This window comes from Pipistrellus hanaki (assembly GCF_964339955.1).
Source record: "Pipistrellus hanaki genome assembly, chromosome: 4".
NCBI lineage: Eukaryota > Metazoa > Chordata > Mammalia > Chiroptera > Vespertilionidae > Pipistrellus > Pipistrellus hanaki.
This window is the reverse complement of record NC_140506.1, coordinates 86,371,720-86,391,109: the sequence shown is the minus strand read 5'-3', so window position 1 is coordinate 86,391,109 and position 19,390 is coordinate 86,371,720. Positions and strand designations below refer to the sequence as shown.

Below are 19,390 nucleotides of genomic sequence, written 5' to 3'. Positions count from 1 at the left end.
AAGTCAATACCAAGATAAACAGTGCCCAGGAAAACGGAGTTTGGGTGGCGGGGATCACTGGGTTAGAGTGTTTCCCTCACTGTAGGACTTCCTGGGCCTCCGATAGAGATCTCCCGAGACAGCGGGTCCCCACATGTAGTTTCCTTCCAAAAAAAAAAACACCCTCTCTGTGTCTAGGGGTTTGGGCGACAGCGCCTGCTGCTTAATGGGATGGGACCACAGGCCTGGTGAGAGCTCCCGAGGAATTGGGGAAGTGGCAGGAGCTGGAAGGCAGCACCGTTTCCTGAAAGCCTCCTGGGCTAGGATTTGCATGCCGTGGGAGGAAGGGCTCCCAGGCAACAGAATTAATTACCAGGGGTCTCAAGCATCACGCTTAATTTCCCTCTTGACTCCTCAGCAAGTTATCCTGCTCAGAGAATCCTTCCCCAGGGAACAAAACCCTGCCCACACTCCCTTCTGAGCAGCTGAGTTGCCACACTTTTCTGTCATGGCTGTTACTGTGTTTTATAAGCTGCACAAATGGTTAGGGGGCTGATGGGACGTTGGGAATGATTTGTTTCTATGTATACTCTTGATGCATACACACGTCTGGAGGAGCACTGTATTTCAGTTAACTTTTAAAAAAAGTAATATATGCACATAAAGGAAAATATGGGAAATAACTAAACATTAGATGGGGAAAAGCTATGAACAGACAACTAACACCCATACAGTTCATCCTTAGAGATAAGTATGAACACATTGAAATGTATGTATTTTCAAATATTATTATATACACACAAATATGAATATGCATATATATACACATTCATATACACATATGCACATACCCCTGCATATATTGTACATACACATACATACTGTGTACACGGTGCATGTACATATTCATATACACAGGCACAGATACATATCCATGCACATACATACACATATGCATATTGTGTGCTCAGACACATATAAATATATATTACACACTAGACGTGTGTGTGTATGTATGTTTATGGATAGATGGATTGATAGGTGGATGGGTGGAATGATGAATACATAGACAATGTTGAGAACACATTGCACATACATATTGCAATCTACCTTAAAAAAAATGGTTCGTAAAATGAACTTTAATCCTGTATTTAAGAATTCCTTGTCAATGTTTTCATTTGGCACATTTTCTTAGCCACCGTGACCATCGTAACTAGCCCATCCCCTCTGGAATTGGCCCTTGGCCCTTGACCCCTGCCCAGCTGCCACCTTTAGACCCCTGGCTCCTGGAAGTGTGTGTGGATGTGAAAGTCTTAGCCTTGCTCTCTCCTCTCGCCCTGCAGTGCCTGGCTTTCCGTATCCAGCCGCCACCGCTGCTGCCGCCTACCGAGGGGCACACCTGCGAGGCCGTGGCCGCACCGTGTACAACACCTTCCGGGCCGCGGCGCCCCCGCCCCCCATCCCTGCCTACGGAGGGTAAGTGGGCTGCCTCCTGGGCGGGCCCCCCTGCACCGCCCCTCCTGTTTGCGCATGCAGGTCTTGACTGCCCCCTCAGAACACCCAGCATGCGCCCGGCGCCTGCAGTGGAGCACCTTGCAAAGAGTATTGAGAAATGAGTGTAATTTGTCCTGTCATGGTTGGTGCCTCTAAGCATCCTACATGTCACATGTTGTTATGTAAATCCTCTCTGAGACTGAATGCTGGAGAACAGAGACATGGTTACAGCCAGAGATGCATTTCTGATGATTGCAAACATCTGGTTATTAAGGAGGTTGGATCACATTTGCCCCTTGAATCTGTCCACAGAGGGACATGAGGTTTTTCAAACATAAAAATCACTGGCGTGGTCTTGCTCCCCTTCTCTAAGATACCTTGAGCTTCAAGGTTTATGAGCCCTTGCTGGGAAGAGAAAATTAGGTGTGGAGTCAATGCAAACATTCACACGTTCAATGACATTGGAATTAAGATTTGTTTTAACTGGACTTTCCAAAATGGCATTTGTCTTTGTTTCCCCGCTGCAAAGAAATCCAAGTTCCTATGACCCCCATTGCCAGTTGGGTATTCCTGTGCATGGACTTTGGTATTACCAGGAGACTATCCAGGAATGATGGTGAATGTTCAGGAAAAACAAAACAAAACAAACAAACAAACAAAAAACCTGGTACTGGTGTGGCAGCCTTTGACCTTGAGATGCTTCCCTTTCTCCTTCCTGTAAGGGATCCTCCTGGAACATTCCTGTGCACTCAGAGCCAGGGAGAGAGGGGTGTCTCAGAGGCAGTGATCCTCAGGGGACATTTATAATCTCTGGAGATGTTCTTTGGTTGTCACAACAGGAGCTAAGAAATGCAATGGCATCCAGTGGGTGGAGGCCAGGGATACAGTAAAGATCCTACAGTGCACAGAGCGGTCCCTGTCCCCATTCAGAGAGTCATGGGGCCCTAACTATCAATCAAGCTGCTGTCAGGAAAACTCAGTTATGTCCAGGACAGCCTGGCAGGAGGCTTCCCTGGCCGGTGTCTGGCTTTCTTGTCTGTAGAAAGAACATAGCTGTATTCAGCACTATGTGGAAAGGGTTAAACACATTTTTTATAGCTCTGTTGCTTAGAAATCTTTTAGAAAATTTGAATCAGCCCAGATCATCTATTATACTGAGTGAAATATTTATTCATATCTCACCCACTCCAAAGGACAGCGTTTGAAGTGTTTTGAAAACAAATGCAGTGAGACAAAGCTAAGACAATAGAGAAATGAAAGTGGGTGAAATTGTCAGGAAGAGGGGGGCAAAGGCAGAGAAATAAGACAAAATCCTTTGTTTCTGGTGTTGTCATTAGAAATATGCCAATTCCAAGCTTCTTAGAAGATGAAATACGATCAAAAAAAAAAAAAAAAAAAAAAAGAAGAAGAAGAAGAAGAAGAAATTGTGCTGAAAAGATGGTGGATAATAAACCAAGGATGAATTGGCCCTAAATTCTCTCCATCCTCCAAAATAATGTATCTTCATGTCCTAAGCCTCATGTATTTGACCATGTGATATAAGGCATTACTGACAGTATCATCATTATCTTCAGCCCCCACAGTATTAGGTCTATTTTGTAGATCCAGAAAGGCAGAAGTAAAGACTTGTTATTCCCAAGGTCATATAATGAGTTATGAAAAAGAAGAAAGAAAAAAAACCAAAAAAACAAGTTACCCGCCAGGCTCATGTGATTACTAAAGCAAGATTCATAAGCCATAAATACAAAATTGCATGTTTATACCCCATTAGTTTGCCTGGAAAACATTATCTTGGTAGCTGGTAATTGTAGCTTTCCGGTATATGTACCTTCAGTATCTCACTACTATATTGAACAGAAAAAAAAAAAAAGTAAAATTATATGGCTTATCCTCACATGAACAATTTATAAAAGTCTCAGAATAACACACCTGCTGTAAAATTGAAATTTGCTAACTTATAATGAACTTGCTCTTTGTGGGGAATAACCATGCATAACTAATTAATGTCATGTTCGCCAGGGAGAGACACAGGCATCTCCAAATGGTGAAACAATGTGTTTGTGACTGCCTCGGACATGATTTAATTTTAATATTCCAGGGGTAGCTCTAATTATTTTGTTTATAATGGTGGATTGTGCCTCTTTGCTGACAATATTGACTGGGATTCTGAACCCAAGTTTAGTAGTAAGGTAAAATTCTTAAGAGGGGAGGAACAGAAAGAGCAGAAGGGCTTGGGGGGGGAGGGGGGTGCCCATGCCTGCAACTTCCGTAAGAGCCAAGTGCTGGTGGGAAAGGAGAACATGCAGCCAGTTGCCTGGTATTTTGCCAGATTACAAATTGGCTGGACAAATTGGCTCTGAATGTAAAGGCAGGAACCCAGCATCTTAAATGGTGGCTTCCTTTTTCCTCTGGCTTGTTCGGTGTAGGCAACAGAAGATGTCAGGGGGCAGCTCACCTTGGAAAGAAGAGCAGACAGAGATTGGCTGGAGGAGAGAGGGCCCTGACGTTGCATTGAATGGCAAAGAGGTTGGAAACGCACTGCTGTTTCCGCGAAGAGGCATTGTCAGGATTCAGGTGGTCCAGGAGATAGTGGGGATTTCCTGTAGCTGTTTTGCCTCCTTTGGAGGCCGATTTCTAGATTTGACTGATGTCTTTGACGGATGAGGCCACTGAGGCAAATGGCTCCCTTGGAGGAATTTCTTCCAGGGTTTTGGGGAGAAAAGGGTGTCATGTAAGTGAACAAGTTCAGTAAATGTGGTCAGTGGTAAGGTAGGGTGTTGTGTGAGCACCAAGGAAGGACTTGGATGTTTAGAGAAGGCTTCTAAACACCCAAGTCTAGGAGGAGATATAGAACTCATTTATGGCCAATCATTTCCTAAATTTTCACATTAAGGTCTCAGTCTTTGATTCTCCCTCACACCCAGTGACCCCCATCTTTTCTAAGACGTTGGCTAGCAAACTGCATTTGTTAAGAAAAAAATATTTTTCCCCTTATTACTAGTTGAAGTCTGCCAACCTAAACCTCTGTTCTTCATCAAGTATATGAATATACTTTGTTATTAAAATTCCAAACAAAAATGTGTCATTTATCCAACATCCATGTACAGTTTCCATATTGGTTTTTTCCCAAGAGATATAAAACGATCCCACAGAACCTCCTTGGTAGCTTTTGTGGAGTCCCGGGGGAGCCTTGGAGTATCCAACATCAAGATGGGTATCTAGGATGGCTTACCCGGGATCCATCCATTTCCTTTTATTGATTTGCTTCCCCCTCCACATCCTGATACTTTCTGAGGTCCCTCTCAGCAAGTGAGGAAGATAGGTTATGGAGGGGCCCCATTTCTCTTTCTTACATACTAAATAGAAGCATCTTGGGACATTAAAACATGATCAGTCCTTCAGGGACTGGGGCTTCAGAGGCTCTGTTTGGACCATGAAGGGATCCTAGAAATGAACACAAAATCCTGGACTGAACATCCTACCACCTAGTGATTGCCAGCATCCACTGAATTAGAATGAGCGATGAGTTAGAAATCTAGTGTTTATACAGTCTAAGGGTTGTTACAGTCCTAAAAGATGTTTTTGGGGAAGATGAGATTACCGCCACTACCACCATTCTACCTCATACTACCCTGGGTGGCGGAGGTAACCCATATACGTGCAATTCCCTTAACAGGGGAGTGAAGACTGTGTCTGCCTCCATTGGGTTGATAGGGATGGGATAGGAGATCCATGTAAAGCTACAACTTAGTAGGAGGGTCCATCATGTGATTGGAGTTTAGTGCACTATAGCTAATGTTATTGAGAATGGTGCAGTTGCTGCTCCTTTGCCTCTCTCTGTATGGCACCACTTACTCCTTTGCTGGGAGGCACCTGCAGTTCACAGATTGACATTCCCCACAAGCCACAGAGATGGCTTTGATTTGCAAAGGTCAATTCAACAGTTTGTGGAATATGTAGATTGTAAATAAAATATTAACTAGTGAATAGTCTCAACAAGAGCTGAAGGAACCAAGTTTTCCATAGTCCCCCTTGCATTTGATCATGGAGTTAATTTTGCTAGAGAAGCCATAATGTCCAGTCTATCTTTTTATGACTTATAATTGGGAGAAATTACCCATTGGGTAATCACCATCGGTGGAGCTTGCAGACTGATGGTTTGTGGATGATGATGGAAGGTAGCCCCTAGACACAGTATTTTCTTTGATGTTAGATGACAGCAACTAAACCCCATTCACTCCCAATGGAATTTCATGAGGTGGGCTTCTCCACATTCTTATCCTTAAGTAGTTAAGTAATTACAAACCAGCTACTTATTAAGCACCTACTATGTACCATGCATATTTTATGGGGCTATAGAAGAGCACTCTAATGGAGCATCATGGGAGATTTTTAAACTATTCCAATCCTAGCATCAGCATCTGCTATAGAGTTTTGGCATTGGTTGGCTGGATATCTGTGAGTGTGATATTCTGTACTTTCTCAGATAATTAATTATGACACATATATGTGCAACTTCTCAGAGTCAGCATAAGAAGTATTTTGAGGAGACTACTCTAGGTATAAGACAGGTATAGAAGTATCCCAGGAGAGCACTTCTGAAAGGTATTAGTGCAAAAATCAACCCACATTTTTGAGAAATCTTTTGGATCCTGGAATTTAGGTCCTAAAAACTTGAATAACCAGCCTCTAGGACTGTGTATGCACCTTTCTGTCTGTAAATCAACCATGCTTTTTGGTTTGCATCTTTAAATGTCTGCTCCTCAGACTATAGTAACTGATGCTTAGGCACTTTCAAATTTTGTAGAAACACTCAAACTAAAGTCATCACTACTCATTCTCAAATATTTTCCAGGATTCTGTCCAGCTTTTTGTTTTTGGTGTAATTCAGATTCTTATTCAGATCCTCAGCCAGTTTTGAAGTATAACCTCTAATATTTTTTAAAATCCTCTTGAGTGCATTTATAGACAAATCAATAGTTCTTAAATTTGTGGGGGGAGTAGGATGTCATGGATGCCTTTGATAATCTAATTAAAATCTGTAATTTTCCTTTTGAAAATGTTGATGTATTTACACACACACACACACACACACACACAAATGGTGCCAGAAGTTCATGGACCCACCCGATATCTATTTAAAAACAGCTAGATTTGAATGCACTAAAATTTTAATTTATTTACTTGGAAGGGGCAGTAAGATACAGCAGTGTTAAATAACCTTTCCTTCAGAAAAGTATTTGTGGAAGAGACAATATTATATTACACAAACACTTTGTACACTTCAGGCATCCTATTCTTTCCTTTTTTAAAAACAAACTAATTTGCTATAGTGCAGTCATTCCCTGCTTGCATTCATCCAAATATTTAACTAGTTATCACCTTTCTAAGAAAATGAGATGTGCATTTGCATTATGTTCTTGCAAAAGCACACAGCAGTCCCAGAGTGATTGACAAGCAATACAATTACCTCTGCATGGCTAGACAGACCGTTTTTGCAATAACATCGGCTGCACCTGTTCAATGCATGACGGCTACTCCCATCTCTTGTGACTGGGCCGTGGTTCATTTATCTATAGATGCAGACTAGACATTGACCCCTTCTCCCATCCCTGCAAATCCATTGCATCTGTTTCACAGGGCTTTAAAAACAAGTGTTTGGCTGTATTCATGGAAACCAGCATGAGACTTTGTAAGAGCTTTCTATAGCCAGCTTCCATTTACTATAGGACGCAGGAAGCTGATGTGCAGTGTTGTCTCAAACGTAAACACAAGGAGGGAGGGGTCGTTTCATGGAGCAATGAGTCTATTCGTCTTTAGACCGGCAACAGCATCACCTGTTACTTGTTAAAAATGCAAATTCTTAGACACATACCACCATTCATATCTATGGCTTCAAGGCCTCTGGGCTGAGAGGGGGCCCAGCCATCTGTCCGAACAGGCCCTCCAGGTGGTTCGGATGTGTGCTGAAGTTTGACCGCTCCTGCTTGCCAGAGCTGTTAAAAGTTGGGGCTGTGAAGCCAAGACCACCTGGCTGGAATCCCAGCTCAGTCACTACCCAGCTCTCTCTCCTTCAGTTTCTTTACACCCAAAGCGGTGGCCACAGTATTGCCCATCTCGAAGGGGTGCTATGAAATTAAGTGGGATAATGAGCACAACATCCTTAACTTACAGGCCTACACAGGCTCAATCAATGTAAAGACCAATAGTACTTGTACTTGTGCTATTACTTATAGCTTAGTGGGGGTGCGGGAGGAACGCACATAGCAATTAGGTGAAGCTGACGCTCCCAGAGTGGCTTCATTTCACAATGCCAATGAGGACAACCATATCGGTTCCTCGTTTTTTTTGGAGCTTTCATGAAGGTAGATCACCTAGCGGCTAGGTCCTAGCCTCTCATTCATTTCTCTCCAAAACATGCAGGTGTTGCACTTGGTGAAAACAAACAATTCCAACACCGTGTGGTTTATCACAGCAGCTAGAATTCTTGATTTCCTTTCTCAGTGAAGCCACTGCTTCCTGAGGGTCCTCCCAAAGCTGAAAGATGCCCTTCCCGCAGGCCCTCTGAGGAGCCCCGTACCCTCCAGACACTGGGCTTCACACAGACTGTTCCCTATGCCAGGCCTGCTCTTCCTGCTCTCTGCCTGGCTGAGCCTTTGAGCTGTCTGGGGCATTTCCTCTGGTTCCCTGCCCTCTGTTGCTAGTCCCCCTCTTTCTACTTCACTTGCAGAGTGCCATTGTCCCTCTCCTCCGCAGCACCCATCACAGCTGCCATTGCACGTTCATGCACGTGACCTTGTGACCGAGTGCCCATGCCCTGGGAGCTCCCCGAGGGTGGACGTAGCAAGTGGATTCACTTTCTCTGCTCTCTGTGCCTTGGCTCAGTGGTTGGAATATAGGAAGCAACAGCAGGGACCTAGTTTTTTGAGCTTATCAGAATGAGGATGTTAGACCACATTTTCTCTTTAGTTCTCTGTCTCATAAACGTGGGATGCCAGAGTCCCCAAGTCATGTTCCATGTCATCTGCCCCACATTGGAGGGCAGAGCATGGTGACTAGGTTAGCGCACTGAACGAACATCAGGGCCAGCCTTGCCTCACTCTGGGAGCTGTTGGCTCAAATAGGCTTGGCAGGAAACACACAGCCTGCCCCAGAGCACCAGGATTTGTCCTGGTGAAAGAAGAGGCCCCTTTCCCAGCCAGAGCTCAGCCCCAGTCATGCCTAGTCCACTGTGTGCCCACCAGGACAGACCTCCAGGTCCGGCCTCGCCCCCTCACAGGCAGACCTCGTATTATCATCTCACTTTACTGCATTTCACACATTGCACTTTTTTACAAGTTGAAGTGAAGACGCTTCTCAACAAAGCGTTGACGCCTCTCTTTCCGGTGACACTCGCTTTGTGGCCTGGTCTGGAACCCAGCCGCAGCTCCTCGGAGGGGTGCCTGTGTTTTCAGAAGAGAAGACTCAGATATTTAGAAAATATAGATATTTAGAAAAAACGATATAGATATTTAGGGGAAAAAAAGCATTATTTCCCATATTTGTACACAAATGCATTCATATTGTCTTTACAGCTGGATCACGTTCTGGCCAGCCTCTTTCCTTTGTCTCCTATGCCAGGGCCCAGTTTTTTAATCCTATTCACCTCCTCCTCTCCACTGGCAACAGTCATTGGTGCTGCATAACCAGATCAGAAACAAACTTGAGGCTGTAGGATGTCTCTTTGTAATTCACTATTTAAGTCATCCTGGAGTTGCTAAGTCAATTACTCTGTGCCATCTTCTGTCCCCTCTCATTTAAGATATGGCAATATTCAGTCAGTAGGTAGTTCTTTTGCATCTCTTGGATAAAAAGCAATATGTCAATCCAGAAGCAGGCTAGAAAGTGGAATAAGCTTATTGGGTGCAACTTCAATGTGAAATGAGTCCCATACACAAGTACATTTAATATTTGACTAATATATTAAGTTATTTTACCAAGTGAGGATCGAAATATGTGAGGTTGGCATTTATAGGAGGGAGAAATAGCTCTGTTTTGGGTGAGCTTTGGACAAAATTCATAGCAATGGTGAGGTTCAGTTAGAGCTGCAATGTCAAGCATGTGACCCATTTCTTTGTAGTCAGATCTCAGTGACTCCTCCTTTGAGGTGGGCACTTGTCCCTTTCCCCATTTTACAGACAAGTAACTGAAGCTCAGGTAGCTTGATTAACTAGTCCAAGGGCACATAGCTGTGGATAGTGAGGCTGAAATTTGACTCAGCTGCCTTTGTGGTTCCCCGTCTAACTTGGCTCTTGAATGGTGATCTGCTTTTGGTGAGGATGTTGGCAGAAAAGCCATTCCCAGCACAAGGAACAGCATGAGCAAAGGCATGATGGCATGGAAGAATGGGACGGAAGTTGTTTTGCTATGGCTAAATGATCCGCTCTGTGGATCTGGGCCCAAACTAAATATTGGCTGCTCTCCCCTGTTGCATTAGATCTGTTCTGAGTCCTGTTGACAGAGGCTGGCCCTGCGTTCTGACCCTCAACAGACACTATCTTCTTATGTTGGAAATGCTGAAAGAGAATCCACAGCCTAGCTCGGAATGTGCTCACCTCAGCATCTGGGATTAGGGTTTTGCGCTGCTTGACAAGTGCTCTCTTGAACTGTAGTTCTTTTGATCAAAATGAAAACAGCTAAAAGCGATTCTCACCAACCTCCTTAGCGTGTGAAATCCCTGCCTCCTTTTTAAGGATAATGGTACTTGGGGTTTCGCCGGTCAACCCTGAAAAGCTCTGAGAAGCACACTACAGTGTTCTCCAGCAAGCCAGTGTCACTGCTGTGTGTGCGTGTGGGTGTGTGTTGTGAAGTGCCCTCCTTTGGCTCAATCTGCTTGGCTTACCTGCAGTTCCACTCTGCTGCCGAACCTGCTGGAATCCTTTGATAATCAAAGTTGTGCTTCTGTTCAAACCACAGCTCCGTTCAACGATGGGGCTCATTGGTCCTTTGCCAGACTCATAAATCATCTGTAAACTCCATGGGGAGATATTAAGGAAGGTTATTAATTACACTACCATCCTTTAGAAAACATGCATGTAGAAACACGTGTTTTTGTATTCAAGGTCATCCTGTGACCCTCACAAAGCCTTGAGATATGCAAGCTGCATAAGAACTCATTAAACCCATTTTAATATTTAGGGATTTTAAGTCAGTTTCCCATGGTGGTGGAGCTGTGAGCTTCTTTTCCAAGCTGTTTCACTCAAGGTATCCCAAGAAATTTCTGGAGAATTCCAGGATCTCTTTCTCTTCCCTTCCTGTGAGGCCCCTTGTCTCTGGGATGACTATATGCATAGTGATCAGAGAGATGCTGCAAGATAATGTGGGGCTTTGCTTAGTCTGGGTTTCGTTTATACAAACATGCCCATACAAAAACATTCAGGTGCATGTACATGTGTGAGAACACATAAGCAGTTTGTCAGCACACTACTACACACATTAAAATAGTGATACACATTCTTGTACATATGCATACATGGGCAAGGTTTACACATGAACATGTGTACATCTGTATGAATTGACATATTCACACATCTACACATTTATACCCATAAATGCACACAAACACACATATTTTTTCACACACATACACAAAATACAGTTAGAGATATTCTCCTACATTTACCATGAAAGAGCTGAAAGAAGGTGCAGGGAAATATCAGATAGAATACCACCGTGTGAAAAAATACAGAAGAACATTCCTGGAATCATCTGTGTTGTCCAGCTCCCCTAAGGCAGTGGTCAGCAAACTCATTAGTCAACAGAGCCAAATATTAAGAGTACAATGATTGAAATTTCTTTTGAGAGCCTAACTTTTTTAAATTAAACTTCTTCTAATGCCACTTCTTCAAAATAGATTCTCCCAGGCCGTGATATTTTGTGGAAAAGCCACACTCAAGGGGCCAAAGAGCCACATGTGGCTTGAGAGCAGCAGTTTGCCATTCTCTGCCCTAAGGTCACCCAGCTATAACTTTATTGAGAATGTGATCAATCATGTATTTTAAGTTGATGATTTTTCCCCCCTTTCCCTGGGGCAGGTGACTATGCAATGTGTGAACTCTGACTCTTGTATCTGTCTAGACCAGTGGTAGGCAAACTGTGGCTCGCAAGCCGTGGTTTACCACTCTGTGGACCAAGGAGTTTGCTGGCCACTGGTCTAGGCCACTTGAAATAAACCTCAACCCTGCCTGTCTGCACTTCTGCACCCCTCCTGAGTGGGCGGGAAGTCTGGTACCCAGCACACCACCAGGTCCTGATTGTGGGCCACCCTGACACAGCCTAATTTTCTCAGCCTGCCCACCTCCTGTTGTCTCCAACCTCCTTAGCCAAGGTGGAAACTCTCTTCAGTTCCTGTGTTTTGGATCGTGTGACCAGACTAACTTCGCCAGTGCGGGGGTGGTGTGTCTGCATGGGGAAACGCACTAATATGGATGTTTCTCTTTGTGTGTGCACCCTTGCAGTGTTGTTTACCAGGATGGATTTTATGGTGCAGACATTTATGTAAGTATTCATTAATGTGCATGCCATCCTTGTTTCCTCCCAGAGTTATTCTTTTTACAAGTTTGCTGAGAATCTCTCTACTGTGTGGTGCTGTCCATTCCCTCTTCGTGGGCCGTGAGAGAGTCTGAGGCTCGTAGGCAGCGGGACTGCTGCTCATGAGAGCATCCCACGCTGTGAGTGAGTGGAAACAATGCCTGGACCAACCTCAGAATAAATGCAGACACCGCCCTGCCTCCAAAGATGCCATTTCTCTCCTGTCAAATTAGGACACGCACACACCCCTTCCCTGAAAAACAAAACAAAACACACACAAATAAACATTCTCTCTGAAGTTTCCAGTTTGGTCTATGTATTTTCAGTTCACTATTTAGGATAACAGTTGTAAATATCAAGAGTTAAAAGACATTTTCATGGCTGATGTTTCCTTATAAATATATTTATCATAAAGCCCTAGAAAGATATTTCCTCTCTCCCTTTCTTTCTCTGTCTCTTTCTCTCCATCTCATTCTCTCTCTCTCTCTCTTCCTTTATATTTTTATACGTCCACCCCTCCATGGATGGTTTTAGCAAGAAATATCTAACAAAAGTAGGCCAGCTGAAGCATTAAACTCCTATTTCCTTCAACCCCTTATTTCTTCATGTCCACAGAACAGCTCCCTAACTTAGAAGTGTTTGTTAAATGTAGAATTGTTGGTTAAATAGTACCACTTTGTTAACCTGTTCACTGTTAGGAAAGTGTTTCTCATTATGGGGGCCATAATTAAACTTACCTAAGTTGATCTAGAATTAATTATTCTCCTTCATCGTGATATTAGCAGCAATGTTATGAAAATGACTTGGAATAAACACAATTTAAAATAAATTAGCAGGATTGGAAGGTATTTTCAAAGTTTTATGCTTTTTTATTACAAGTGACCTCAAGTAATTTCACTGCAATCATACTTGTTTTATAGACCAGATAACAAAGAAAAATAAAACCACATTGCTGATCAAATTGATGTCATTTACTAGAAAATGTGAAAGACACTGGTTATTTAATTTTTCCCTTTGAATTTCAAATAATTACAATTTGAGACATAGTATTAGTCTCCATCAGTGATGAACTTAGTTGAGTTCTATTATTACTGCATCAAGTACATTTATTGTAATCTGCAAGTTAGCTCTTTTCCATAATAATACTTATTAATGATTTACATGTTCTTTATGCACTCAGTGAACAACCAACTTTCTTTTTTGTACTGCTTGATTTACTCCTTTGCAGTCTCCTTTTCCCAGACTTTCCCTTTATACCATCTTAAATAGAAAGGCAGATGGAGGCTGGACCTCATCCATACCCTTAGATACCCAGTGAACCCATCAGTCTACACACTCCCCATTGTTCTCCCTGGATAGCATAACCAAATGGAGGGACTACAGTTGGCATAATTCATTTTAGGGCTTTATTTATTTACTTATCTTAAATTTTGATTTGAGAGAGAGAGACGCAGGGAGAAGGAGAGAGACAGAAAAGCATTGATGAGAGAGAGAAACATTGGTTGGGCCACCTCCTTATTGCTACCCTTTGGGGACTGAACTCTCAGCCCCATATGTGCCCAGATTTGGAATTGAACAGGCAACCTCTTAGTGCACAGGTCCACACTCAACTAACTGAGTCATACTGGCCACAGCAGGGTTTTTTTTTGTGTTTGTGTGTGTGTTTTTTGTTTGTTTGTTTGTTTTGTTTTTTTTTTTGTTTTTTTTTTAATGTGTGTGTGAAATTAAAGGGAGTAAAGAAGGATGAAGAAATTTTAAAAAGAAAAAATCCACCAAAAAGAGAACTATCTTCATCAACACTTACCCCAGGGGAGAACAATGTAGATGTTATGTAAGCTTATTATTATATTAGTTATCATTTATTAGTTCACCTCTCTGTAAAATGATAATAACTAGTTGCATTATTTTATTCCTAATAAAGAATTGAATTATTAATGGAAACTATTCTATGTAGATATCAAATTAGCCTTTTTCTCTTGCTTCATAGATTTTTGTCTAGTAGAAGCTTGTTGAAGGCACAGCTGTAAGACTCCACAAACAAAGAAATAGAATGATTAGTAACTGATAGTGTGTAGATCTGTATTGGTTGGGATAAATGAAAATCCCTAAGAACGAGGCGAATGGAAAGAGCACAGAAAGTTAGAAGAGGGAAAATACACCAACATACACTCTAAAGTAGAAAGAGAAATTCCATTGAGGAAGGAAAGCTCCAGAAAACCCCTTTGAGTTTTTTGGTTCCTTTAAGAGCTTTTGTTTCCCACAAATTCATCATATTTGGGCAAAGAACACCAGGCTCAGTGGTACAGTAGGTAGAGATGAAAGGAGTTATTTCAGTAACTTCAAGTCCCAACACCAGAATGACTGCCCTTTTCTGGGCATCCCACTTCCTCCTGCCCCTTCTCCTCTTCATTGTTCAAGGCTTTCCATCCCTCCCTCCTGATATGGATGCCCTCAGGCATTTCTGATTTGAGAGAACTGCAGGACCCCCTGCAACTGGCCAGCAACAACCTCCTACTTAGAATTCTCTCCTTCTTCACCTTTCAGAGCAGAGAGGATTGGGGAGAGATGGAAAGATGCTTAGAGATGCTGGGAACTAAAGCAAACACCAGGGAAGTGTGTGTAGGCTGAAGGCAAAGAAAAAAGCATCCTATGCAGGAGGCCAGCCAAGCAGGAGAAACACTGCCGCTCACCACACAGGACATGGTCAGGCCCAGTGTGGATGCCACTCCTCAGAAAGGAAGTATGGGATTTCTGAGTCAGAAAGGAGGCTAGGAAAGGTCACATCTGGGTTACTTCCACCAGGTAACAACATACCCCTACCTCCCCCCACACACACGCACACACACATTTTTATGTCAAAAGATGGGAATTTAGTTGACATAGCTAGCATGTTAAATCTACTAGTTCAGTGTTATTACTTAGTGGTGGACATTTAAATCAATCCTTCTAAATTTAAAAGTGGCTCAAGTTAAAGAAAAAAATCAATAACAGTAAAGATGACACATGGGTATGACAGTAGTTAGAAAGGTGAAGTGGGAAGACTAAGTTGCCTGGACCTGAGACATAATCTGTCACACTTAGGGGTGGAGCTATAGCCTTCATGAAGCCAGAATTGATCAGAGAGTGGGAAATAAGTGTTGCTTATGTGATCTTAGACAAGACACTTACCTTAATCCCATACAGGGAGATGTCAAAGAATTGGGTATTTGATCAAAGGGTAGCTATCGAAATGGAAAGAAGGAAATGACAACAGAGCTGTCAAAAGGAATTGACTGGAAACTAGAGGAAGACAGTGGAGTTGCAGTGGGAAGAAGGGAAGTGAAGACCATGAAGGAGAGTGAGAGAGGGAACTGGCAGATAAAACAAATGTTAACCACATGCCCTTGTATTGGGAGAGCCCCAAGCTTTCTAACAGGCAATACAACCTCTAGACTGCCTGGCAAATGTGTCAATGAGATTCCAGCGCATTTTCACATCATTCCTAAATTCTGTCATGACAGCATCTGGTTGACACCATGGCTAAATACAGTTATTTCTGAATTCATGTCACTCTGCTGTCCATGGATCTTAAAGCAAAGAGGTGTCCTCATTCCACCGCTGGTGGAGCTCAGTAGCTTCAGGGACATGCAAAGCTGGAGAGTGGAAATTCTCCAAATAATAATCCCACTGAGACCCTGTTTTCAGTGTGAGTCCCTCAGCATCAACATTGGGCATCTAGGAGAGGTGACAGCCCACCAGAACGTTAAGCATCTATAGATGAAGAACAGATAGTCAGCCCTCACCTCCTCTCTTCACCTAACTCTGCAAGGGAGCGGTCTTATTACCAATTATCTCATCTTATTTTTCCAAACCAGAAATGAAATATCTCCCTCCTCTTCTCTCTCTCTCTCTTTCTCTCCCTCTCTCTCTCTCTCTCTCTCTCTCTCTCTCTCTCTATATATATATATATATATATATATATATATATATATATATATATACATATACATATATATATATATATATATATATATATATCCCAAAAATTATAAAGGCAGTGTTTATTAAAATACATTTCATTTTCAAAATTGAGCTACCAGCTGTTTAAGTATGTATACATTTGGGGGGATTCCAGAGCTTTTTCACATCATTCCTAAATTCTGTCATGACAGCTTCTGGTTGACAACCATGGCTAAATACAGTTATTTCTAAATTCATGTCACTCTGCTGTATATATACACCTTTACAAGGCAGATCCCTAAATCTCTTAAAATATTCACCTGGAGGTCTGACCTAGGACTGGAAATTTCACTTCAAACTAGAACCACAAATGAAAGATTAGCCATACCCATGAAACAATTGTATTTCACAAATCACCTGCATCTGTCCCTTGGTTTTTTTGACATCTTGTCAGTGTTATACTTGAATGAAGTAATAACATGTTAACAGCACATATATTTTCTAGACCCATGCACATGTACACACACACACACACACACACACACACACACACATTATTTTTCTTGTCATATCTATTCAAAGTAGCTTTGTTAGCTTCCATGTGCTTTATTAATTTATGAAATACAATTGTGCTTTTTGATATTAGTGGAAATTAAATTTAAGAAACACAGGTGTTGATGCAGTTATGGTTGCTACTCTACTGTCACCTTAACTGCTTCAATAAGTTGGCATCGAAGTTAAATCCTCAGGTATTCTGGAGAATTCTACTCATGAGCTCAAGAAACTTCAAAATAGTTAACTGGAACCATTGGAATGTGGAAGGACAAAAAGCCATGAAAATGTCTTTTCTTCCTCCTTTAAAAAGAAACATGGGTTATAACACAAATCATTGAGTTATTTGATCCCATTTCCCCTTCTTAATTCTCTGTTACAGAAATTTGCAACTATTGATAGAATTGTTTGGCACTGGTTCCTCTCCTGGTTCTTAGTAAAGAGAAGCAAACTTGTAAATGAATTGCTCTGGAATTTCGGTCTGACTTATGCATTTTCTTTTATTTCATTTTTGCATTGAAAACATTACATTTCTGTTTCCTTATAGAGTAGTGTATCAAGAGCCTGTGTATGGCAATAAATTGCTACAGGTATGAAATCCTGACTGGTGGAAAAAACTCATCACTCTGGTTGTGGGTTTGCTGTGAAATCTTACTAACAAGACCATTCCAGGGAGGAGATATCTTCTAACATAGGAGGAAAGACTGAACTGAATTTTCCAGTTTTGATGTGAATTCTCCAAGAATGGAGATGATCATCCTCAAATTTCCCCTTTGCTAGATCATGAGTGTATCAAAATGGGGTTCTGGCTTGGCTATGAATTTCTTAAAATGCATCTGGTCTCAATTAATATAAATTCAGTGAAAAGGGGACTTTAGGGTTTCATTGAACCAATTGTCTAAGAAAAATTTTAGTAGGTTCCAGGAGTCATCTGGAATATTTAAATAAGGGAAAAACAAACAAACAAACAAAAAATAACAACAATAAAAACCGCTTATGCATCTAGTATTGAGGATAGCTAATATATTTCTTCATGGTTTCATTGTGGGCTCTTATAAATTTCTTTCACACCCATTGCTATAGCTTCCAATCCTACCTCTCACTGCCAAAGCAACCCCCAAGGGAACAAATTTGCAGAAAGAAAAGGAGCCCCACATTCATCATTCATTGGAATATAGATGGTTGAGTTTCCAAATTTGGTCTAAAACCAACATTAAAACTGTCAAATAAAATGAAAGAAGAATGTAATACTAGGGTAATCAGTAGGAGTTTTATTACATGAGTTTTCCTATAACCTGCAATTATCATTTTTGTTCAGTACTAAGTCCATTAAGAAAGTACATTTTTTACTGTGAAAATTAATCATTTTAATAAGAACTCTATTATGAAAAAGGGGTACTTGAGACTAAGAGAGGACACATTAATTAAAACTCCTGACATGAACTTTAGTTTTACCTTTCAAGAAAACTTGCCACATTTCAAAAACAGCTAAATGTATAATGCAGATAAATTAGGGAATAATGGTTTATATTTAAGTTTCTCATCTTGCAAATGTCCTTGTAAATGTTGTTTTCAGACATAAAATCTTGAGTTCATTAAATATACACCCATCTACCCGCTTTGCACAAAGTGAGATCCAGGGATATTCTTGGAGAGGAGGAGATGTGTCCGTGATCAAGCCTATCACAGTCTCACCCTTCCCAGGTCCCCACCAACACCCCCAAGTTTCACCTCCCCCCAAGTTATTCATCATTAGGATGGTAGAACATCTTTTTTCCAAAAGGTAGTCTCTAAAGTTAACCATGGGATTCCCTTTGTCAAACTACTTTGCAATGCAGTGGAGATCCATGGTGCTCCTTAGCATTGCTTTAAGTTCCACAAATAGAGCAACCACTTCCATAGTGCTTAATTAAGTAATTCCCAGGCCTATCTGATCCAGATACCTTCCCTTCCCCTGCTACTATTAGTATCCCAGCAGTACACTTCTGAAAATACTTTATTAGGGCATCACTAGAGATTCCTAATCAGTAACTTCCCCCAAAGGACCTCCAGGGGTTTCGGTAACAAAGGAAATGTTTCCGACCCCATGAGCCAGTATCTTAGGAGGCTACATCCATCCGATGGTGGTGGCAGGGGAGGGAGGGGCAATTTATAAGGGCCATTTAAATTTTATGTTTCATATAAGGTCACATTTATATTTTGCTGCTGTCCAGCATGTGAAAAATGAGTATGTCTTATGAGTAGGGAGTGTAGAACGATGTTGTGCTTGTCACCCTTTTTCCCTTGGTAGAGGGAAAAATCTCACTGTCAAGGATGCATTTTCGTCCTAAGATCTGGGAGGACCAGTTTCAACACGGACACGGTTTGGTGACAGCAAATGGAAGTGAGCTCTCCGTTTTCAGACATTAGCACAGAACCTTGCAGCAGCTCTGGCTATGCTCAGCGAACTGCAAAATATGGAGCAATAAAATTGATGACAGTTACCTGTTAGAAAGGCAAATTAAAGCAATTTGTATTTTTTTTGATAATTTTACAGTATTTGCACACAGACACTGAGTTAATACACAACTCTGTTATTCCCCTAATATGGATTTTATACAGACGAAAAACAGTCCAGAAGGCAATGAAGTAGATAGATGTGCAGGTATTAGGCCACCTAACCCTTTTCTTTTCCCAGTTGTTACCTATTTCAGGGATCACATAGACCTGGACTCATTAGGGTTGCCACCAGTCCCATGTGGCTATTTATATATATTAAAATGAACCCAAATTCAGTAAATTACAAATTCAGTTTGTTGTACTGGCCACATTTCCAGTATTCAGTAGTCACTGACAAGTGGCTACCATATTGTACAGC

General features: G+C 41.7%; 1 protein-coding gene across 49 annotated transcripts in view; it reads left to right on the top strand.

The window, feature by feature from the left end:
- The window catches only part of RBFOX1 (RNA binding fox-1 homolog 1), a 1,418,051-nt gene that overhangs the window by 1,356,155 nt on the left and 42,506 nt on the right, over window positions 1–19,390 (top strand). For 22 of the 49 annotated variants that reach the window (XM_084882378.1, XM_084882406.1, XM_084882398.1 and 19 more), the window contains 2 exons: window positions 1,323–1,455; window positions 11,970–12,009. In XM_084882378.1, coding sequence (XP_084738504.1) covers window positions 1,323–1,455; window positions 11,970–12,009 — 173 coding nt within the window. Of the gene's footprint in view, window positions 1–1,322; window positions 1,456–11,969; window positions 12,010–17,080; window positions 17,124–19,390 lie in introns of all 49 variants that reach the window. The other 27 variants (XR_014794880.1, XM_084882366.1, XM_084882372.1 and 24 more) reach the window with 2 other exon arrangements.